Source organism: Alosa pseudoharengus, unplaced genomic scaffold (genome assembly GCF_046254945.1).
Source record: "Alosa pseudoharengus isolate Yale_2024_CS ecotype anadromous, Long Island Sound unplaced genomic scaffold, YU_APseudo_1.1 YU_APseudo_1.1_scf_3, whole genome shotgun sequence".
Taxonomy (NCBI): Eukaryota; Metazoa; Chordata; class Actinopteri; order Clupeiformes; family Clupeidae; genus Alosa; species Alosa pseudoharengus.
The window spans coordinates 13,675,991-13,699,990 of record NW_027468718.1 but is presented as its reverse complement, the minus strand read 5'-3'; the positions used below and the strand labels follow the sequence as shown (position 1 = coordinate 13,699,990).

General features: G+C 44.5%; 2 protein-coding genes across 2 annotated transcripts in view; both read right to left on the bottom strand.

The window, feature by feature from the left end:
- Positions 1-1,377: 1,377 nt before the first annotated feature.
- Positions 1,378-3,921, bottom strand: LOC143099625 (protein jagunal homolog 1-A-like). The gene is made up of 3 exons (XM_076262534.1): positions 3,794-3,921; positions 2,739-2,858; positions 1,378-2,330 (listed from the first exon to the last, which is right to left on the bottom strand). Exons 2-3 carry the CDS (start codon positions 2,843-2,845, stop codon positions 1,868-1,870), a joined length of 570 nt encoding a protein of 189 aa, XP_076118649.1. The 5' UTR covers positions 2,846-2,858; positions 3,794-3,921; the 3' UTR covers positions 1,378-1,867.
- A 12,181-nt stretch (positions 3,922-16,102) lies between these two features.
- col8a1a (collagen, type VIII, alpha 1a) overlaps positions 16,103-24,000 on the bottom strand; it is an 8,646-nt gene continuing 748 nt past the window's right edge. The window contains exon 2 of the mRNA XM_076262533.1: positions 16,103-18,036. Within this exon, the coding sequence (XP_076118648.1) occupies positions 16,103-18,036 (1,934 nt within the window). The remainder of the gene's footprint in view (positions 18,037-24,000) is intronic.

Genomic DNA, 24,000 nt, shown 5'->3' with positions numbered 1-24,000 from the left:
ATTTAAATATTTAAAATACTTTCACAGCAAAAATCATAAATGCGATTAATTTAGATTAATTAATCACAGAGTATGTAAATAATTAGATTAATTTTTTTAATCGATTGACAGCCCTAGTTTTTAAGCTTGTAGTGGAACTATGTGTGCTCAATTCTGGCTCTGAACTGGCCCTTACAGGTATATATAGTCCTTGGTGCTGGTGAAAGATATGTGACAAATCAAAAAGACCCCCCTCCCCCCTTCAGTAATGCTGAATCAACACTAGAGCATGATGACGTGATGAGCGTAGTTGACACTCTGATCCACCTTGTGTGTGTGTGTGTGTGTGTGTGTGTTTGTTTGTGTTATACAGAGCCCAGCTAGTGAGTTTTCTGGCATACCGGACAGAATGGAGAATGTATCTGACTTTGATAAATAAGTGTTTGTGGGTTATAAGCCAGGTCTACACCTTTAAGGCCTGTACCTTTATCTGTGGATAGTGTTCAGCTACCAGAGGAGGAGTACTGGTCACACACTACAGGACAGCCAGAGGAGAGGAAGAGTGAGGTCGAGCGAGTGAGTCTCCATTCCTTCTGAGACAGCAGAGTTCTCATGACCATTACAGTAATAAGCTCTATTACTTCATAACAGCGCCATCTGCTGGGCATCTCGTTCTCTAACATGCAGGGACCACAGAGAGGCCCAGATGATAACTGTCTACATACCCAGGCCCATCTGTCCCCAACCTGGGATAGGTGCACCAACAACAGATACTGAACATCCAATCTGTCACCTGTTAGCACAGTGGTTTATGGTCCAGATAGAGGGAGAGAGAGAGGATGAGGGAGAGTTATAATAATACAAACAGCCAACCCAACAACAGATACTGAACATTTCTATCTGTCACCTTTTAGCAGAGTGGTTTATGGTCCAGAGAGAGGAAGAGAGAGAGTTATAATAATAAAAAACAGCCAACTCAACAACAGAGCATAAAATATCCCTTTAGTTTATTGGTGTAAACATTCCAAAATGACCTCATGCAAGCAATAATGTTACCATTCATCCATTACATCACAGTGCTGAACCAATCACTCCTGTCCCACACACAAATGCACATACTCTCTCTTTCATATACACACACACACACACAAACATATACACACATACACACATGCACACACATCAACATCAGTCCCTAAGTTTATTCCCAAACATAGATGATTATCTATTAAATTAAATGACCATATAATCTCATCCATGTCTATTTGCATATGTCTTTAAATGTGTATTTTGTCTTTTGTGTGTGTGTGTGTGTGTGTGTGTGTGTGTGTGTGTGTGTCTGTCTGTCTGTCTGTCTTTATGTGACAGCTTGTATCCATATTTTCTGGTTTGCTAAACGTGTGTGTGTGTGTGTGTGTGTGTTTGTTTGTGTGTGTGTGTGTGTGTGTGTTTGTGCGACCAGTATATCTGTGTATGTCAGTACTGTATATGAGTAAATAATCGTGTAATAATTTGCTGGTTCAGTGATGCTGATGTTGATGGCAGCTCAGCCCACTAAAGCACAACAAGCAGAGAGAGATAAAAAAGAGGAAGAGAGAAAGAAAGAAAGAACAAAAAGAAGGAAAAGAGAGAGAGAGAAAGAGAGAGAAATATTGGAAGCACTGCTGGTGGAGTACAGATGAACAGAGACAATGAAAGACAGAATAATAAACTGATAAAACAGAGAGAACAGCAGCAGCAGTGGCAGCATAATCTTCCAAGTCCTCCAGTCCTCCTCCACCCATCTGTCCATGCATCCCTCGCTACTCTCCTCCACCCATCTGTCCATGCATCCCTCGCTACTCTCCTCCACCCCTCTGTCCATGCATCCCTCGCTCCTCTCCTCCCCTCACTTCTTCTTCTTCTCCTGGGTGGAGTCGAACCAGGCGTCCAGCAGCTTCTTGCTGTAGTACAGGTGCCACGCGTGCACCTGCACGGCGACGACCATCACCAGGTACATGACGGACACGGCGGAGAAGCCGAAGATGAAGCGGTAGGCCTTGCCGTGGCGGTAGAGCTGCTGCGCCACCGGGAACATCTCCATGGCGCCGAAGATAAGCGGCGCCACCGAGAACAGGCCGGCGCTGATCATGCTGATGACCAGGTAGCTGATGTTGTTGCGCGGCAGCGCCAGGGCGCCCAGCAGAGAGGGCACGATGCTCAGCAGGTACGGGTACTCCCACTGGTACGGCATGGCCACCAGGTCGTGCGAGACCAGGTCCAGGTGCGTCACCGCCACCTGCGTCGCCACCAGCAACCAGATCAGCAGCTGCACCAGGGTCAGGCGCCGGATCTCAGACCGGAAGGAGGCGCTAGAGCAGAAACACACGCACACACACACACACACACACACACAATACATACATACACACACACACACACACACACACACAATACATGTATACACACACACAATACATACATACACACACACACACACACACACACACACACACACACAATACATACACACACACACGCGCGCACGCACGCACACAGGTTAGGAGTGTATAAGGTCAAAAAGCTTGCATAATACCACACACATCTATCTTTCTTCCAGGCTGTCAAACTGGACATACAGTATGTATCATTGGTCACTAAAGACAGTATAAGTCCTGTCATACTGTGCACCGTGCAGAGAAATATATTATTTCTCCCACACAGACAGACAGACACACACACACACGCACCGCACACACAGAGTGTGGAGCAGAGTGTACCTCATCTGGTAGTGGGATGGTCCTACCCTCTCCTTGGGTTTGAAGTCATTCCCATCTGATCTTGTTCCTGGTGCTCCAGCGGCTCTTGCTCCCGCCCTCGATGTCATGGTAACCAAAGAACTACATTACCCAGAATGTAACAGGGTGTGAGAGAGTTGGGGACCATAAACACATTAGAAAGAGAGGAAGTGAAAGGTGATTTTTTATAATATGTGAAATGCACATTTGTTGAAAAATGTGTAGGCCTATTTATGATGGAGATTAAGTAGCCATACAGTCTAAATAGCCTCTTAAAAAATATATTGTTGTTGTTGTTGTTATTTTTACTACTATTCCATTTGCTGTTGATATTATTGCTGTTGCTGCTGCTGCTTTGTTTTTGTTATCAAATTACTAGGCTAGTTCTTGATTGTGTGAGTTTGCTTTTCCTGCTTTGCGACTTTGCACACAACCATTATCAGTTTTGTGGACAGATGGCTACAATAGGCTATCCAGCAGGCAGCATCCCATCTCATCCCAGCACTTCCGACTCCGCCTGCCCCTCCCCCACTCCCACACGGTAAGCCTCAGTATCCTGCTCAGCATCTTCATCCATGTCCTATGGTCTGCGTCATGCTGTACCAGTAGGACATTGTATAGGTTATCGCAAAGTTATAACAGGCCTATTCAACACATTAAATGGTCATATTGCCTCCTCTATATCCGGTTAGAGTAGCTATCTGTTTAATATGAACATAGCCTAACTGAGGCTGCCATCCACCTGCAATCACATTTTCACAAATGTAAACAGTTGTTTCCGTAGCCTATGTGCCTAAATAGGTCAGGTCGAAAAAGAAAAGCATCATTTCATTAAGAGCCTGCGTGTGTAGATTAGGCTATCTACAGTAGGCTACTGCGTTTCAGCCGGATACCTAACCATCGGCCAGCTGTCTGTGCCCCATTTCATTCACGCGCAGGGAGGATTCTCTCAACTACCTGCTGTCCTGATTCTACAAATAAATAAATATATGAATATGCCCCTCCCTGAAAATATAGGTCAGAGTGAGATTACTTACAGAGGCGATCCTGTAGGATAATCACTGATGAACGTTTCAGCCGCTGTCCGCCAGATGATGACTCTAAGACCGGACCAACACGAGTCTTTTTAGTCAATGACAGGGCATCGTCACCTGCGCAAGCGCAGTGAGAGGACACACATGCACCGGCGCAACAATCATAGCAGGAGCATCTTCACAGCACTCAGCAACGCCGGTGTATATAGCGTCTGCTATGCGTCTGCTATTCGTCTCTCTCTCTCTCTCTCTCTCTCTCTCACACACACACAAACACACACACACACACACACATACACTCTCACACACAGTTGTAGGCTACATTTCGTCGTGTTGACATGAAAGGGTTTTCCTGAATCATTATAAGCATTTTTGTTTTTTATCTCATTATTTGTGAGCAATGGACTAATCCACATTAGCCAGTTGAGTTTTTGCTTCACCTGGAATACCTGGACTGTGTTTATAATCACAGGCATCACAAGTCATACACCTTGATCATTAGTCATGTTACAATAAATGTGATAAGTACCAACCAGCCTGTACATGCATTATTATGACCGTGTCAATTTTTTTTTTTTTTTCGTCATCTACTTCCTGACTTTGGTCAACGATACGCGGGACACATGAAATTTGGTGGGTATGTAGCCCCACTACTTTTATGCAAAAAAATCGTTTGGTCTCCGGGGGCCACTCCCCCCACCCCGTGGCACTGAGAATGAAGATTTTTTTTATGATAAGTTGGTCTCAAGTGCCCACATCAACCTAGCCCATAGTCACTAATTTGTGACTTGCACCCCCCTGGTAAAAAATGAAAATACAATATAATTCTGCTTTAATCGCCCCTTTAATCGCACCCATGATGATCTACATCTCCATTAAGCCAAAGGTTTTAGAGCGCACTTTGAGAGATGTAGGCCAGTCATTCCCAAACTGTGGTCCGCGGACCACTAGTGGTCCGTGAGGGTACTGCAGGTGGTCCGTGGAAAAGCAAAATAAAATATAAAATAATATTTTTTTAAACCTTTATTATACCAGGAAAGGCTAACATATATTCTAAGAATATGTATATTCATATCAAATTTAAATGTAAATTAAATAGTAGTTATTGTGTGATTATTGTGTGACTAAAAGGCTAGTGGCGCTAGGCTGTGACGTTCAAGTGCAGTGCCTCTAAGCGCTAACGGTTAGAAGAACTGGTTAGAACCACAACATGGATCGGTGGGTGGCAACAGGTTCTCTGAAGAGAAAAGAGGCAGATGTCTAGTTCTACTAATAACTAGATGTACCGCAGAGCGGTACAAAATATGACCGCCGCCCAGTCCAGCACATTTTTTCCACAAAAAGAAATCACGCTGAAAGGCCTATATGATTCTAACTGTCTCACTAAATTGCATTATCCACACTCAATTCTCACTGGTATCTGCTAGACAACAAGTACCAAAACATGATTAGTTCATAGATTTCACATGTAAAATTCATTTTATACAACCCCACCTCCATCTTGCCTGTTTATAATTCTGAGAAATTCTTGATTGTTTGTGTTATGTTTATGTTATGTGTGTGTGTGTGTGTGTGAGTGTGTGTGTGTGTGTGTGTGTGCGTGCGTGCTTGTGTTTGTGCCTGCGTATGTGCCTGTGCATGCAAGCGTACATATGTCTACTGTGTGAGTATGTGTCATACGTATGATTACTGTGAATGTATGTGTGTGTGTGTGTGTATCTGTGCACATGTGTGCACATGAAATGGGTTAACATGACCCCTGGAGGCAAACATACAGAAAAAAATGGTCATCCTAGGCCCTACAGTTCTCAAGATATTCACAGAGAACTGTGTCTGCCCTACCCTCCTTTCGGGGGGTCCAGTCCAGCGGGGGGGCTACAGATCAAAACGAAAAACGACGGTTCCATGCTATCCATGTGGGGGTACATGCCCACCAAGTTTTGTGTACCCCGGTCTTTCAGTGTCCCGGGAATCCTTGTTGGTGTACGTCACTAAATGTACACATAAATTATTTTATTGTAAGGCCCCCCATGAACGAAAGTACACAAAACTTGGCATGCATTCGGAGGGTGTCATAATGATCCTACACTTTTAATTTCGTGCAGTTTTGACCTTGTCAGCCAGAGATATTGTGATGAAAACACCTAATTTTTTGCTTTTTCATTTTTAACTAGGTGGCGCTATACATAAAATAAGTGGTAATGGGATGGGTTGACATGCCCCCTTAAGACCAACATACATAAAAAAGGTGGACCTCCTAGGCCCTACGGTTATCGAGATATTCACAGAAAACTGTCTCCGGCCACCTACAGGCCAGTTGGTGTATAGTAACATAAATGAATTTATTGTGTGGCCCCCCATGAACGGAATTCCACGAAACTTGGCGTGCATACAGAGGGTGTCATAATGATCCTACACTTCCAATTTTGTACAGTTTTGACTTTGTTAGGTCACAGATACCTTCAATTACAACACCTCATTTTTACTTTTTTGTGTTTAACTAGGTGGCGCTATACATGAAATGAGTGGTTATGGAATGGGTTGACATGGCCCCTTGAGATCAACATACAAAAAAAAATGGTCCTCCTAAACCCTACGGTTTTCGAGATATTCCCAGAAAACTGTGTCTGCCCTACCCTCCTTTCGGGGGTCCAGTCCAGCGGGGGGGCTACAGATCAAAACGAAAAACGATGGTTCCATGCTATCCATGTGGGGTTACATGCCCACCAAGTTTCGTGTACCCCGGTCTTTCAGTGTCCCGGGAATCATTGACAGAAATTTGGGCATGCGAAAAAGAAAAAAAAAAAAAAAAAAAATCTGACTAAACCTATATGACCGCCGCTTCGCTGCGCGGCGGTCATAATGAGGAGATTGACAGTGAGTCGGGCCAGATTCCTCATAAAGGTACAAGAAAAGGAGGGTGAAAAGAAAACTTATTCTCTTTCTCTGTTTCTCTCTTCCCCTTCTCTATCTCTCTCTCGCTCTCAGACAGACAGATGTTCTTATTACTGTAACGTTATACATTTAATAATATATTTGTTACGGCCCAGGCTCGTATGGACCGAAAACATGAAAGGGAGACGAACACTGAATTAAATTACCACAAATATTTATTGGTATCACAAAAGTATGTCTAGGGGATGTGGGATCATCTGGTTGAGAGTGTAGTAATTGGAACGCCGGCAGGAAAAATCAGAGTCAGTGTGGTGAATGTTTGTTGTATAGTCCAAGGGAAATGTATGAGAGTGAGTGAATGCGTGCATGAATGTATGTCGTGAGCCTGAGTCTATGTGTGTGTCTGGTTCGAGAGAGAGAGAGCGAGAGCAAGTTGGTCTGGCTTTTAAAGCCCATTTGCGCACAGGTGTATCTTAATTGGCAATCAAGCACTCTGCCGTCTCCAGCCAGCCAAGGCTCCGCGGTAGCACAGACAGCCAGAGACAGAGAGGGTCGTAACACCTCCCTTCCCCGAGAGGGTTCCTTCAGGAAGCCTAAGAAAAACAACAGAGACCCTCTGTGGATCTGCCCCACCCCTACCCTCCAGCGTCCTGGAAAACAGAGAGGACAGACCACAAACACACACAACACACTTTACATTCTAACAAAATATTTCATCTTAACTAACATTAATACCCAAAATACTGCATCATTAATTTTTCAGTATGTTTAAACCACATGTGCTATATGAAAACTTGGGAAGGATATGGTTGTTAGCCTGGTTGTATTGTGGTCCTGGCTTCAACAAGCCCTGGAGGTTCAGGTTCCAAGAGACATTCAGACGTCACAACCACCCAGTCAGCAATCTTGGGACACTGGACAGACAGACTTTCAACCTGGACTGCAACATGGTTAGTCTTGCCCTTGTCAGGCTGGTGAACAAAAGTAGAGACAAGATTCAATTTCTCCTCCACCTCCGGTATCTGGGTACTTTGTACACAGGTGTTACTCACAGGAACTGTGGCAGGGGAGTTCTCACACCTCTCACCTGAACCAACAGAATCCAGTGGCACATTCCCTGCTACAGGTGATGAAGCATTGTCAGGGCTTTGCCACACTCTTCCACCTGCTAGGTCATTTCCTAAAATGAACTCAACCCCAGGAACAGGTAAGGACGGACAAACCCCAACTTCTACCATTCCCGACACTAGACCGTAGGAGAGATTAACTTTATGTAAAGGCACTTTAGTATATCTTAGGTCAAAGCCCCTCACCACAACATGGGTCCCTGTGGCAGATTCCTTCGAGAGTGGAACAACTCCTGCCAACAGAAAAGACTGGGCTGCCCCAGTGTCCCTTAGCAGCCGCACAGGCACCCGTGTTCGGTCCTGCCCAGGCAGAGATACCGTCCCCCAGCTAATAAACGGAGAGTAGCTAGTAGTACGTAGTGTAACACAGGAACCCCGAGTTGGATGAGCATACAAAGACCTAGATGGAGAAGACACGGCCAAAGCAACAGTCTTAACATCCGTACGTGCATGACATCGAGATGCCTTATGTCCCACATTTTGGCAAATATAGCAAACAATTTCAGAATTAGAGACAGTTGAATTACCTCTCTTCCGATGAAAAGATCCAGAGTTTGGTGCTGCCCCACCAGACCTCTGTTTACCCTCAAAAGGAGTCCAAGCTCTACCTGGAACACCACGCCAATTCCCATGTACGGCTCTGTGTGTCAATATAAACTCATCAGAGAGCACAGCTGCTTCTTCAAGTGTCTGAACCTTCTGCTCATTTAAATAGGTGGCCACTGCTTCAGGGACACAGTTCTTAAACTCCTCGACAAGAACCAACTGCCGAAGAAATTCCACGGAGTCAACCTTTAGCGAGCTGCACCACCTATCAAATAGATCTCGTTTTTCCCGAGCAAACTCTACATATGTGTGGCGGTCGTACTTCTGGTAATGACGAAACCGCTGGCGGTAGGCCTCGGGTACAAGTTCGTATGCCCGCAAGATGGCACATTTGACGGTATCATAGCAGCAAGACTGCTCAAAAGTCAATGAAGCGTACACATCTTGAGCCCTACCCACTAAGACACACTGTAAAAGTAGAGTCCAATGCTCTTTCGGCCACTGCAAAGAAATAGCTACTCGCTCAAAGTGGGGGAAATACTTCTCTACCTCTCGCTCTGAAAAGGGGGGCACCATTCTGATGTGCCGCCCTACATCAAACACAGGAGCAGCTGGGGGCGCATCAGGCAAGGGAGATGGTAATGGGAGAGGGGTACCTTTAGCAGCCAGCTCTAGCTCTAACTTCCTCAATTCAAATTGCCTCTCACGCTCTTTGAATTCCCATTCTCTCTGGACAATCTCATGTTCACGAACGCGCTCACGCTCGCGTTCAGCGCGTTCTTCCCTCTCACGCTCTTGCTGGAACTCTAATTTCTTGAGCTCTAGTTCCTTATCCATTTGCTTTTCTTTTGCTGCTAGAGCTTCTCGATTTGCTCGAAGTTTTGCTGCATCAAGCTGCATTTGTTTCTCTTGTACTGCCAACTCCCTTATCCTAATCTCACTGGCCTGACTCTCACCTGATACATCTGACTCTCCAGGACTGCTAGGCACAACAGGTTTCACTACCAAAATGCCTTCTTCAATTAATTTGCTTTTAAGGTGACTCAGGATTTTTGGTTTTAACTTTTTGATCTCACTGCTGAGCTCAACCCCATACTTATCAGCAATCAATAGCAACTGTTCCTTTGAGCACTTCTCTAGCACATCTTCTGAGGGCTCTGAAACAAAGTCATCCACTGTAACGGACATGATTAATCACTTAATTATGACTCTTGGTTGTAAATATATATATACAGTGAATAAACTCCCCCCACACAATGCAGTTAAACAACAAAAAAGACCAAATAAATAAATAAATCCCTCCTTCTGCCACAAGGAGTCAGACAACACCCACAGTAGCACTGGTAGCTATCTCCAAGCAACAAATTCTTCGTTGTATGTTGCTCACAGCTACTAACAACCTAAACTAGGCCTAGCTACTATGCAACCTGGATTTTCACGTTTTTACAAAGGAATACCATCACAAAACATCTAATGAACACAACCATCTCAGGCACTCAACAACAACAAAAGGTAAGGTACTATTTTCTCAGACTATTGAACAACCTGCTCTCATTAAGGTGTTCACAAGCTGTCTGAAAAATACGTTTGGCTAACACAATCATTAATTTTGCACTCCAAAAATAAGCCTTAACTGGAAAGACCACACAACAACCAGTGTAAGCCTTTTGCACAACATAAAGCACACAACAAACGAGCTGACGTCTTACTCGCTAATTTAATTAATGACTTCCTAATCGGTCTAGATGCCAACCATGACGTTACCCATCTTTCCCAAACAAAACGAACAAACAACTAAACAAACTCCAGCAAGATAACCCACAATGCGTGTCCGCAGTAGCCTAAACCAGCAGCTCTTGGTCTGAGCAGCTCCTAACCCAACTAACCCCTTCCCTACAGGTCACCGAGCTGGGGATATTTAAACGCGAACTCGTGAGAGGACAGAAAACCGATGCGCGGCTTAATGCCCCACTCCGAAGCGTCCCTTCAGCAGTTCCCTGTAAAAAATAAGAAAGGCAAAATAACAAACAAGCAAAGTAAAAAACCGTGCTTCGTTGGAAGAGAAAAGACTAGCTTGACTCAGCTGAAGCACCTTCTAAAGGAGCTTACTCAGAAATAGGCTACAAGCAGACACACAAAGTAGCTTGCTCACCTTCCTGCCGAACTTCCACAACCAGTCCCGGACGAGAACCCAATTCATGTTACGGCCCAGGCTCGTATGGACCGAAAACATGAAAGGGAGACGAACACTGAATTAAATTACCACAAATATTTATTGGTATCACAAAAGTATGTCTAGGGGATGTGGGATCATCTGGTTGAGAGTGTAGTAATTGGAACGCCGGCAGGAAAAATCAGAGTCAGTGTGGTGAATGTTTGTTGTATAGTCCAAGGGAAATGTATGAGAGTGAGTGAATGCGTGCATGAATGTATGTCGTGAGCCTGAGTCTATGTGTGTGTCTGGTTCGAGAGAGAGAGAGAGAGAGCAAGTTGGTCTGGCTTTTAAAGCCCATTTGCGCACAGGTGTATCTTAATTGGCAATCAAGCACTCTGCCGTCTCCAGCCAGCCAAGGCTCCGCGGTAGCACAGACAGCCAGAGACAGAGAGGGTCGTAACAATATTGTTAAGAAAATACGTTGTTGAAATGAACTTGATTATGCCATCGGGCGATTGAGTAAATAAATAAATGAAATACGTGGCAGCCGTTGTGTGCAGTAAACTTTCTTTTAACAAGCCTGTTGTATCCGCCCTTTTATGAGTGTCAATTAATAGCCTATTAATTTCTATACAAACCAAGACGGCTTCCTAAAGAAACGCAAACACCCACCCCATAAGTGTATTTAAATTAGCTATGGACAGTGACTCGAAGAGTCAAAACCGCTTGGAGCTCCAGTGGAATTTCACGACAAGAATTCAAACTCCGAGCACGGTTCCAATTTCTTGGGCAGTAAAAGCTCACGCTAAGAACCAACCCAGATTTTGTTTAAATCTACACACTTCATATTATGGCTACTGAAAAATGAAATGTAAGGTTAATTTATCAAATTCTATTTTGAAGTATTAAAAAACTTTTTTTTTTTTAGACATATTGGTGCTTTTACGATAGCCTACTGATGTGATGCCCAGTTATAGGCCTAGTTTTAGTGCTAGTAGGCCTATTAAGAGGTGCAGATTAATTCAGGTAGGGCTGTGTATAGACATTTTATTAAGGGTATTATGAGGTGGTCCGCGGAAATTCTTCATTACAAATAGTGGTCCACACACACAAAAAGTTTGAAAACCCCTGATGTAGGCTGGCTCTGGGCTATACATAACAGTCGGTTAAGACGTTCGGAAAGGTTACCGCCTCCCATGAGGGGGAAAGCATGCTAACATCACACCAATGTTAGCATGCTTTCCCCCTCATGGGGGGCGGTAACCTTTCCGTTTAACTGGAATTAGCAAAATGAGGGAACTTAATGTTACCCTTAACCTCGTTGACACACAGATAACTCTCAGTTCAAACGTGTTTGTGCCGTTTATTGATGTTTGCTAAAAGATTTAATATTTTTATAGGTGTTTTCTGTAGCCTACTCAAGCCGGTGCACCTCCATTAGATTACATGCAATTGAAACTAATATTTTCCCCCTTGGGGACGTTTCAGCCACGGTAACCACGACAACTGGGGGCGGTAACGACGATTATGACTAGATGCCGACTGTATGTATCCAGGGCAGGGCTGTACCTGTTGCATGTGCTACAAAAATCATTCTGTGCGATGGATGATTTACCAACATTATGTCTGATACAATTTTGCCTATGGCTATACATGCGTGAGACTGAGATGCTTGTTCGTTTGTTTGAAGTTTGTGTTTAGGGTGTGAGAGGGAAATCGATGCAATAGTCTATGCAATTAAAAAGCATGTGCATGTAAAGTATCCAAACAATGATAACACTTTCATTATGGCTGCTTTAGCCACAGACCTTCAGCCAAAGATTGTTAAGGCGGAGCAAGATATTTCATCAGGAGCCACTTCCGGGAACCCGGATCGCAAGGGGGGGGGGTGTCAAAATCCCCCTTTATGCAGAGCAGAGGCAGCGACTGCTCCATGCTTATGCAGAGCAGAGGCAGCGACTGCTCACTGCTTTCATGATCCTCAAACCCTTCTGAACATTTCAGGTACATTTTTAGCATTTTTGAGCATTCCAGTCTGGAGAAAATCGACCTTATATCAGGTGTGCGCCGGTTATTTAATGCCGCTGCTTGGCCGGTTGCAATGTACGCTCATCAATACGTCGACACGTCGACCCCCGATTCGCGCCCATAGACATGAACTACGACGAAGTATCTTGCTCCGCCTTAACAATCTTTGCTTCAGCTTCTGTACAGTGGGTCCCATTTAGAAGTGGCCACTTCATTTGCGCTTTCTGTGATTCACACAGCTGCGTGAAATGTATTACAACTTTTCGACAAGAGGTGGCAGCTTAAGTCCGTTTGATCCTGTAAGCCAGGGGTTTTCAACCGGTGGTCCGCAGCCCACTTGTGGTCCCTGAGGACATTGCTTGTGGTCCCTGACCATGGATTCAGTAGTTGCAATGTGGAAATCAGTATTTTTATTCAGTGGTGGTCCTGGCGTTACGCAATTAGTCAGAATGGTGGTCCCTGGCTCACAATCAGTTGAAAACCCCTGCTGTAAGCCATTGGTTCCCAAAGGAGATTTTATTTGGGTCACCAGCATAGCCTAGTGACAATTTATGTTTTGTAATAGGCCCAGCTTATAGGGCTTAGGAGAGCTAACAGGTTTCTAGGATCTAGTTTGTTAAGTCACTCTATGCATTTTTGCATTTAGAATAGCTCTGAAACTGGGGGGCGAACATGTCGCAAAGGGGATGCCAGAGCGTAAAATATATCTCAATCACAAAATTAAACAATATTTCTATCGGGTGCCTACGTTGCCACAAACAATAACGCAGCTCTCAACTTGGCCTGTTAAAATGTGAACAGTCTAGCAACGCATTTCATGAAGGCCCTTTTAGACATGTCAGTTATTTGTACCACTGCCTAGATGTTAAACTGCATTTCATTTTAGACTATTGGTATTTTTGACAATAAAGTTGAATATCATGTGAACTAAAGATAAAATCTTGCATACAGTATGTAGAAGAAGAAACATTCACAAAAATCCATGGCATGACCTCTCTTCTTGATAGCTGTTGAAAACTGCATGGAAATGACAGGGATTGTTTTGTTTATAAATAAATAATAAATAAATAAATAAATAAAAGTAAAACTGATACCTTCTGCTTTCCCCAAATACAATGCAGCCTACAGGTGTACATGACCTTTCATCAGTCCAGTTGCAATGGATGAACTGTGATGAACTCCTCTACTTGTAATTGTTTAGAGATTTTAAAGGTTTTATAACAATGCTACGAATTTTTTGGCTAGTGCTACAAATCTATTCACCTTCGCAGCGCCAGTAGGCTACTTTCTGTGCGGCCCGCACACACACACACAGGCATGCCAAAGAACACAAAAGTTTCAAGAGTGGGGGATGGAGTAGAAGATGGAGACAAATTGGTTAATGTGATTTATGTTCGCGGAACGGATGTAAAGGACTGAGCGGCGGTCATATTTTGTACTGCTATGCGGTACATCTAGTTTCTAATGAACTATACTTACTTGTTCAACACCTACACTTCTTACAGACATATTTTGTGATGTTCACTAATGCTGTTTATTCAGTTATGTGTTTTTTTTTGTATATTGTCAGTCAACATATTAAATTATGAGAAATACATCAACATGTACATTTAAGTAATTCAACTTTATTTAAAAAAAAACAGAATTTAACATTGCAATTATAACATTAAGAAAGTAAAACATAGCGTATAATTTAAAATATGCTATCTTACTATGTTTAGCACCAAAGAAACCCCTTATGTAGACCATAGCCTGGTGGCACAAAACCTACTGCTCAAAAGCCAGCCAAAGATATTAACTTTATTTAAAATCAGAAGACCATTTTCAATGGGTTGGCCACTTGAAGGAAAAGGGGGAAAAAAAAGGAAAAAGTTCTACTGGCCCTAACCCCCAGAGTCTGCGAAAGCACTAGCTGGATCAGTGGACACCGACAGAATGGACGGGGTTCTGAATCTGGGTTCCGGACTGGATTCTGCCTCTCTTTGGCCTGTTCTACTTCTACTGGTCATAGAATCCTGGAGTTTGCCCTATATTGGTGCTACTGGTTATGAAATCATGAGTCTGTGGTAGCACATGGTATAGATCAGTATAGATACTGTAGCAGCCAAATGGATTCTGGGACAGATCCAACTTGGCTCCTGTCAGTTCCTGGACTGCCATGAATGTGAATGAGACCAGGGTCAGTTGAGGGCAGAGGGTGGGGATCGGTGTGAGCTAGATCCATGTCACATAAGCCCCAGCTGTAATCCTCAGTGAGCTGCTATATATGTCAAATTCTTTTTTTCACAAATGCAAATAGTACGGGCATGCTTCAACACACACTCTAAACTTAACTGAGTTTTACCAATTAACATGTTTAATTACATTAAAAAAACAACAACATAAGTATTCAAATCACATCATCACGTCCAATAAAAGATGACTTTATATCATGTTGGGCTTCTGGTCATTGCCAACCATAGGTGGATAACCCTGGCTTCATAAAGTACCTGTGCACTTACAGTAACACAGGTGTTTTCTGTTGATATACCTTAACAGAGGTGTTTACTGTATGTTGATATACCTATGTTTTTAGTTGATATACCTGGCTGTACAGTTTTGCTACTTAGAATCAGCTGGTTTAATGAGTGGCTGGGGCACATATGCGGTTGGACTTTGTTACCCACACCTGTCGCCAACCAAACTAAGATTCATTTTTTAGAATAATCACATTAGTCATTATTTCAGGAGTTACATTCGTTGCCTCAGTGTGATGGCAGCTGCCAGTCTGGTACGACAGGAAATTAATCAATCTCTGAAAGCTGCTTTTGTCTCAGAAAGGGGACTACATCAGTCACTGATTTAGGGGTTGTTACACATGGGTTTGACAATTTCATATCAAAAGAATCATTTGAGTAAATCCAAATGAATGTAGGTTTGTTCCATAGCTTGCTCTCTCGGAGCCCTGTACTGAGCTCATAGCAATACAATTCATGTCAAAACAGCACTACACTTGGTACACACAATACAGTCAGGTGTACCCAGTAAGATTATTATAGCAATACATAAATGTACCATTAGTGTACAGACAGACAGACACACACACACACATACTGTACACACACACACAAATACACATACTTCACATGCACATACATTTGCTCTCTCTCCCTCTCTGTCACACACACACACACACACACACACACGGCGATCACTGTTTTTCACTCATACTTCTATAAACATGCTCTCATTATCTTTTACATTATTACACACATACACACTCTCTCTGTCTGTCTCTCCTCTCTCTCACAAACACACACACACACACACTAACATGCACCATGATCTTCCTCATAGGCCCCACAAGTCTTTTCTTCTGCTACACAGAGCCTCAGCATGACATCAAAAACAAACATGAAGTCCATTCTCTTTTCTCTCTTTCTTGTTTCTCTCTTTCCCATTTCTATTCACTCTCTTCTCGCCCTTCTTATTCTTTCTCTTCTTTAGTACTTCCCCCCTCCCTCCCTCTCTTTCACCTCTCCCTCATCCTCTCTCTCTCTTTCTTTCTCTCTCTCTCTCTCTCTACATCGGGTAGAGCAGGAATCCAGAGAAGGAGGAGTGGACGTACTGGCCGGCGTAGAGGCCAGCCGCCTGATCGGAGGGCAGCTCAATGTGGACGGTGTCGCCAGGCTGCAGGGGCACCACGGCACTGCCGGACGCCTGATCTAGGATGCCCTTCTTGTACTCGTCGTAGGTGTACATCACGGGCTCCCCGTTGCGGTACAGCCCCACCCACACGTTGGTGCCCTTGCAGTGCACGTGGTAGCTGAAGTAGTAGATGCCGGGCAGGTCACAGGTGAACACGCCCGTCTGCGGGTTGTAGTTCTGCCGGCCGTTGTAGAGGATCTTGTCGAACACCACAGGCGTGCCAACGGGTGGGAAGGGAGTGGTCAGGGTGGCGGTGAAGGCGGGCATCTCCAGCCCACTGGCGATGACCTGGGGTGTTCCTCCGTACTTGCCCTTGCCCTTGTAGGTCTTCACACCATCCAGCGCCGGGCCCATCTCGGGCAGCACGGCCTCCAGGTCCGGTGCGGGCGCCGGGGCTCCAGGTGGACCGGGAGGGCCGGGGAGTCCGGGTCGACCAGGTTGGCCAGGTGGGCCCGAAGGTCCTGTTTTTCCTGGAGGTCCGATTGGGCCTGCCACACCTGGGTTCCCCTCTCCAGTAGGACCAGGTTGACCCGGTGGACCTCCCTCTCCTTTAGGTCCGGGAGGTCCAGGAGGTCCAATTGGGCCACCGGGACCAGCGATTCCTGGAATTCCCTTTGGTCCTTGAGGGCCCTCTGGACCAGGGCCGCCTCCTTCACCCTTCAGGCCAGGTAGACCAGGTTGACCGGGAGGTCCTTGCTGACCCTTCTGTCCTCCTTCGCCCTGGGGACCCACTGACCCTGGCGGCCCTCTTGGCCCAGGCTCGCCTCCCTCTCCTGGGGCTCCAGCTTCACCTGGCAACCCTGTGGGTCCTGGTTCTCCGAGGGGTCCAATTTCACCTTTCGGTCCCACAGGTCCTCCTTCACCTCTTTGTCCAGGTACACCTATGCCCCCTGGGGGCCCCATGCGACCGGGCGGCCCAGGAGGTCCGTTTGGTCCTGGCGGGCCTAGTTGTCCTGGCGCACCTCCTGGTCCTTTGTCTCCCTTTGGCCCGAAGGCACCTGGCTGGCCTCCCTGCCCCTTATCTCCCTTTGGTCCGGGGTATCCTGGTTTGCCAATTCCTGGCAGTCCCGGTTTTCCTGGCAACCCTGGCAGACCTGGTTGTCCTTTGCCACCCTGTGGGCCTGGTTGCCCTGGAGCGCCGTCCAGTCCTGGTTTTCCAATTCCATCTGGTCCGGGCATTCCCTGAGGTCCCTCCTGTCCAGGCGGCCCTGAGGGTCCGGGCTCTCCGGTAGGTCCAGGTTTTCCTGACACGCCTGGAGGCCCCAGCATTCCAGGCATTCCTGGTTTTCCGATTCCAGGCAGACCACCTTGTCCTGGGCGCCCCGGTGGTCCTGCAAGCCCCTTGTGTCCAGGCAACCCAGGCATCCCGATACCTTTGTCTCCCTTTGGTCCTGGCAGGCCAGGGAGCCCTGGAAGTCCCTTGTGTCCAGGCTCTCCTTTCATCCCCGGGGCTCCGGGCAGGCCCTGACCCCCAGGTTTGCCCATGCCGGGGAGCCCAGGGGGTCCTGGAGGCCCTGAGGGACCGACTGGCCCCTCGGGCCCCTCTCCCCCGCTCGGACCTTGATCTCCAGGGGGCCCTGGCAGGCCGGGTCCACCCGGTTTCCCTGGCAACCCTGGCATTCCGGGTTTTCCGACTCCGGCATGTCCTGGAGGTCCGGGGAGTCCAGGCTTTCCTCCCGGCCCAGGGAGTCCGTTACCGGGGGGACCGGGGGGTCCAGCTGGGCCAGGCAGCCCAGAGGGTCCTGGAGGTCCAGCAGGCCCCGGTTCCCCCTGGGGGATACCTACCTCTCCCTGGGGAATGGTGAGACCTGCAGGGGCAGAAGAAGAGCTGGAGGTAAGTAATCAATTTAACTTTAACTTCATTACGACATGCCATCCTCATTCACCACCAACCAGTATGTATACCTACAAACATCCTTTTGTGAGGTTGAGGTGTATTCTCTTGAGGTATATTCTCTTCAAAATGGTAAGTGGCAAGCAGCCACGATCAATAACAACAGAAATATCAATACATCATCCCTTAATAAAGCAAATGAAATATTATATAACAATGATTCAGCACAGAATACCTGTAAATACTTATGTACAGTATGATGCACTATTTACATTATTATAGTATGTTTGTGTTCATTCAAAGGTACATGAGTTGCCATAATATTTAGCATGTCATGGCATGGTATTTGTTGTATGTTAGTGATATAAGTTAAACACGTGGAAGAACAATATCAAATATGATAAATGTAAATGTCAAATTAGATTGAGAATTAACATATTAGATTTAGAATATTTTTAGTGTTTTCAGTATATTTGTAATTTGATATTTCATTGTTTTAGTAAAATGCATAAACCCGTACAATCACATGATGCATGTAACATGTTGGAAGAAAATATTGAATATTATTCAAAACTGTATACATGCATGTTACGTATAAATATGAATTGTTGTCTTTCCATAAGCTTAGAATTAGCTCAGTCTTTTTATATACATAGGAAGCAGACCCCCCTCTATGGAGTCTGACATATTGCACTGGCCTCTAGCTACGGTAGCCCAGACAGGACAAACCAAATCACTCGCTGTAAACAAGGAGGTTATGTTTTCACCCGTCTGTTTGGTTGGTTGGTTGGAATGTAGGATAAGCTGGTCCGATTTTTACTTTCACTCTCAATAATTCTGCATCTAAATGAACGGAGACTTTGATTTTCATTTAAATCGACTAACGAATCAATTTGAAATTCTTATGCATGCACATACTATAAAGTGCCTACCAATGCTGAAAATGAATAGCCAGACCACACCCACCTAGATCTTCTTTCTGGGAGATCTAGGCTATGTCTCAAACAGCCTACTTGCACACGTCAAATACTAGTATAGTGCAGATATTAATTGGGACAATACTAACAATTGAAAAGTGGGCACAATGCAAATAAGTGCTCAGTTTACACTAGAAGTGTACTGATGGAAGTATGCGGTTTGGGACACAGCCCTAGTCTGGAACATCATAGTTCATAACTGTTTCCCTCAAACAAGTAAAATGGCAGGCCAATCAGCGACGAGAGGGGAAGATGAAACAGAAAGTTATTGTGATAAACAGTAGCAGCAACACCTGCAAACATCAAAAATGTAGTTGGAAAAATGCAGAAATTTATTTACAGCAAATGTAGACCCACATGCATTGTTTCCTGGCTGTTGTTTATTGTCAGTTTGTAAAGTTTAGGCAAAGTAGGAAGTAACGTTAGGAATCTCTGATCAATGTAATTAGTATGGCTGGACCAGTGATTTCAAAGATAGCATATGTCGCAATGCAATAAGGGTTCCATGTGCTTGCCTTAAGATTTGCCAACAGCACTATGCATTTCTCTGAAGCTACATGAGTCGAGTGTTGGTTGGTTGCAACATTATTTGTGTCGTGATGAAATCCGTAATCCCTGTATCCCAGCTGTGGGGGTGTCCAGAGACTGCTGTCAGAACACGTACTGCAAGTGTTGGAAACGAATCCCAATCATGAGTCACCAAATTCTATTAATTCTATCTAAATTCTAACACTATAAATGTTGTTGTTTTTTTTGTTGTTTTTTTTTAAACATGGGGGGAAAACAGTCCAATACCATGATTACCATCACTGTGTAATTTAGTCATAGTAAAACATATTTCTGCCAAATCACTATTTGCAATAGCAGGGCAACTTGCAATGCAAACTACTTCATTTGTGAGAGGTTAAACTTGGTTTCTTATTTCTGTTATGTAGTTTGACAAATAATCTGCCAGCGACTTTCCTGCACTTCCCCACTCAGTCAGGATAATACCACTGACATTGTCATGGCCTGGACAATACTCCATCTGTAATATCAAATACCATTTTACATAGCATTCACTTTTTAACTTTGTATGGGTGATGACAAAAACTAATGATGACGTAGGCAACCTGTGAGTCAGACCAGCACAGCAATTTAACGGGTTTGTACTTGATCCATTGCCTAAAACGGTAACTTGTAGTTTGTTCCTCATGTTTGTAAATCACTAGCCTGGGTGTTCCCATGCTGCCTTGCGCGCGATTTGATTCACGCTGCTAAGGCAGCCTGGAGACCATGGAGCAAATTTTCGCCTGAGATAGGCGACCAATCACAGAACAAGGGGGAAAGCAAGACGATGATGAGCTATGCACAGACGCATTTGATAGACATCCGTGGCACCCAATAAACGGATCTGGGCATTTTTTTCAAATACGAGAAAATGAACGTTTGGTTCCCAGACCACGTCTCATTGAGAAGTGGTGGCGCTAGCCAGGCTAGTAAATCACAGTGTCTGCTAAATGAATACATGTAAATGTAAACCTTTTAACAACCATCAGACAGAAATGGGTGAAAACATAACCTCCTTGGCAGAGAATATGTTACAGATCCTAGATACTTTTCTCTCTCTACTGAGTGCTATTGTAACAGAGGCGAACTGAGCTAGCATATGCTAGCTGCGCATGTAAATCATCACACCCCTAACCTTAAGAACGCTTCTAACCACTGAGTTGGAAGGCTTGGCTTTTAGCTCAGTGTGTTCTTAAGGTTAGGGGTGTGAGGATTTTCACACGCAACTAGCATGCTAGCTCAGTTTGCCTCCGTTACACTATTTTAGTTTAAAAAGCTGTAGTCCTATAATAGTCCTATAATCCAGATGAATTATATACTAGTACTTCTCCCTGAAAACTATACTTCTGGCGCTGTTATTTGCCCAGCCTCACCCTTGGCTAAAACATCCCCACACCACCGCTTTTTGGCGTTTGAATTTGTTTGACCTTTGAACTCCACATAATCTTCTGGGCTGGATAAGATGTTTGTGTGAACCCCATGGTTTGGCCCAGTGTACTGTGACATTGTGTGAACCCCATAGTTTGACCCATTAGTATATAAGTATATTCTTTTGATCCCATGAGGGAAGTTTGGTCTCTGCATTTATTCCAATCCGTGAATTAGCGAAACACACTCAGCACACATTGAACACACAGTGAGGTGAAGCACACACTAATCCCGGCACAGTGAGCTGCCTGCAACAACAGCGGCGCTCGGGGAGCAGTGAGGGGTTAGGTGCCTTGCTCAAGGACACTTCAGCCGTGCCTACTGGTCGGGGTTCAAACCGGCAATCCTCCGGTTACAAGTCCGAAGTGCTAACCAGTAGGCCACAGCTGCCCACTAGTAGGCCTATGTGTGTACTGTGACGTTTATATTGTTGTCTTCATGAAATTGGTTCAAGATGAATTGTCTCATTGCACAATAAGAGCAATATTGGGGTTGATGTTCTGAAATCCCCTCCCAAGAGCAGATCTGTATGACAGTAGAGCTATATCAGATTGGCAAAATCAAAATTGGCAGATTGGCAAAAGCAAAATCAGATTGGCAGATAGCGGACAACTGGTGGTATACCGCCGGTGGCGTGCCACTTGTGGTCCGCCGTTGGACCACCATCTCTTTAAATTTAACTTGTCATGAATATTAAGAAAAGTTAATAAAATGATATATGGAGTATAACTGTCTTGTCTTGAATTTCCCCTGGGGATCAATGAAGTATCTATCTATCTATCTTTCTAACTGAACAAATGTAAAAGATTTTAGACCAATAGTGGCAAAATATTGGGCAATTTGTCTGCAACCTGCCAGTGGACCGCCAGAGAACTAATGAGCAAACTGCCAGCGGACCGCCAGCTATGCCCCCAATGGACCGACAGTGGCCCGCCTCGCCAGCCTCTTGCTATCTGGGACGACAGCTTATATATAATATATACAGTATATATATATGGTAATGTCATTAATTAGCAGGCCTGTATGAAGTGTGTGACATAGCATTTGTATTTGTGGTTGAGATATGCTGCTCCATCAGTAGGAATGTGCTGTAAGGGTGTAACGGATCACTGTTGATCTGTGATCCATAAAGACCATCTCCGACGGTGCAGCACACTGTGGACTGGTCGCACAGTTTGAATAGCCTTTGAACTACAGAGTTACTGCTGCTGTTACTTGTTATAGAGTTAGCTTAGCATAGTCATTTGGATGTTATTATGGGGTGCGCCTGTAGGCCATCTCGAATTTTCCTCACCCATACAATTTGAGGATGTCAAATGTCTTAGGGCTGTATTGTGCACCCTGGCGCATGGCGTAAAAATCGTTTTCCACCCGGCACAAAGTTTAATTCCTTATTTTGCAAATTTATTTTTTAAACAATGCGCCTAGGGGTGTGGCAATTAACAACTTAGGGAGTGGCCTGGCGCATTGTCTAAAAATCGCTATTGTACACCTGGTCAGAAGTCTATGGCGAGTTGTTTATATGTTATTTTAAGAGCGCATTGTCAACAGTCATATTGGCAGGTGCACGCACCATCCTTCTATCATTCATTAACGCACACCAGCGCACGTCCATGCAAAACATTACAAATTGCACGATTACAATGGGAAACATAATTAGAATAAAGATATTACAAAATACTGTACATCTCATGATGAGTAGGTATTCACCATGATTTGCAAATTGGTAATGACGGTTAAAAGTGATTAGGGGAGAGGCGAGAGACACGTATGGAGCACAGCTGAAGACGCACTGTCACGAGATATAAGCAACTCCTCTGCAGGATAAATGTTGTTTTGTTCAGTCATTTGAGCTATATCTGTTGTAAGTGTTGCTTTTTTGAGCCTATGTTTTCGATGGTAACCCATTGTCAGTCAATAGTGAAAGTAGCTGCATTTAACTGTCTTGTCGTTGACTGACACCTTGGTGAAGTTAGTTTCACTTTGCCAATGAGTTCAAATAATAGACGAGTGCAAATGCCTGAAGGCTATGCTAGGTTGTAGTAAAGCATGATTTAGTGGAATGACTATTCCATACGGTCTCACAAGAAGCCTCCTTGAAATGCGCCGTAGAATGTCAAAATACCGATGCATTTATTTGACATCACGCTTTGCGCCGTTAAAGGCAATTACAGATGTCATTCTCATTGGTTTAAATGATGTTACGCCTCAAACACACCCATATGACTGATTAAAAAACCTAGGAACACCTTGTTGCGCTATGCGCTCGACGTTTGATAACGAAACCCCTCCCAATGTGGACTGGACATCCTACTAAATTTGAATAAGCTTTTGACGAGTGACGATGCGCTTTAGAATGTCATGATAGGGCCCGTAATTACTGTTTTCTGTTTGTCTTTTAAAGTAAAAGCCCTGTCAATATCTAGTTTAAGACACGCAATAGCGGAATATTTAGCTTCTCCAGCGGAAGTGGGGGTTTTTTTGGAACCAAAATCAACTCTCGCTCAGGTGACATAGATGACTGGTACACGGTTGCTTATCTGTCCATGGTCATGTAAAACCTGCCCAAATTATTTGACTGAACGATTTAATGGGCATATAAACTTCTCAATGCAGAAACTCCAGACTGCTATTCTGTCGAACTGGGCTACTTGTTGAGTTGTGCTACCAAAACCCCAAAAACTCAAAACCCGCTGTTAGAAGTACACTTACAGTAATTTTATGCTACTTATATTTCATAACTTCACATGTGTCAATTGAAATCGCTAAGCTAAGAAACTGACATATTCAGGTTTGTTTAGTTCACCTTTCCATTTTGAAATATGTGTTCAGTAGTGTTGTCATGTAGGCTACCACCTGATTCCTCTATAGAACACTAGATAGGGTGTGGCTGGTAGAAGCACTTTAGCTTATTGCAGAACAGCACCATATTAATCAAAAATGCTATTGACTTACGCTATGGTAGCACATCTCAACAATAAAGC

What these genes read in the sequence shown, in the direction of transcription:
- LOC143099625 (XM_076262534.1), bottom strand. Translation starts at nt 2,845, where the DNA reads ATGACATCGAGGGCGGGAGCAAGAGCCGCTGGAGCACCAGGAACAAGA. An exon ending in CCATCCCACTACCAGATGAG is followed by an intron (nt 2,331 to 2,738) that starts GTACACTCTGCT and finishes TTTCTGCTCTAG; the next exon opens with CGCCTCCTTCCGGTCTGAGA.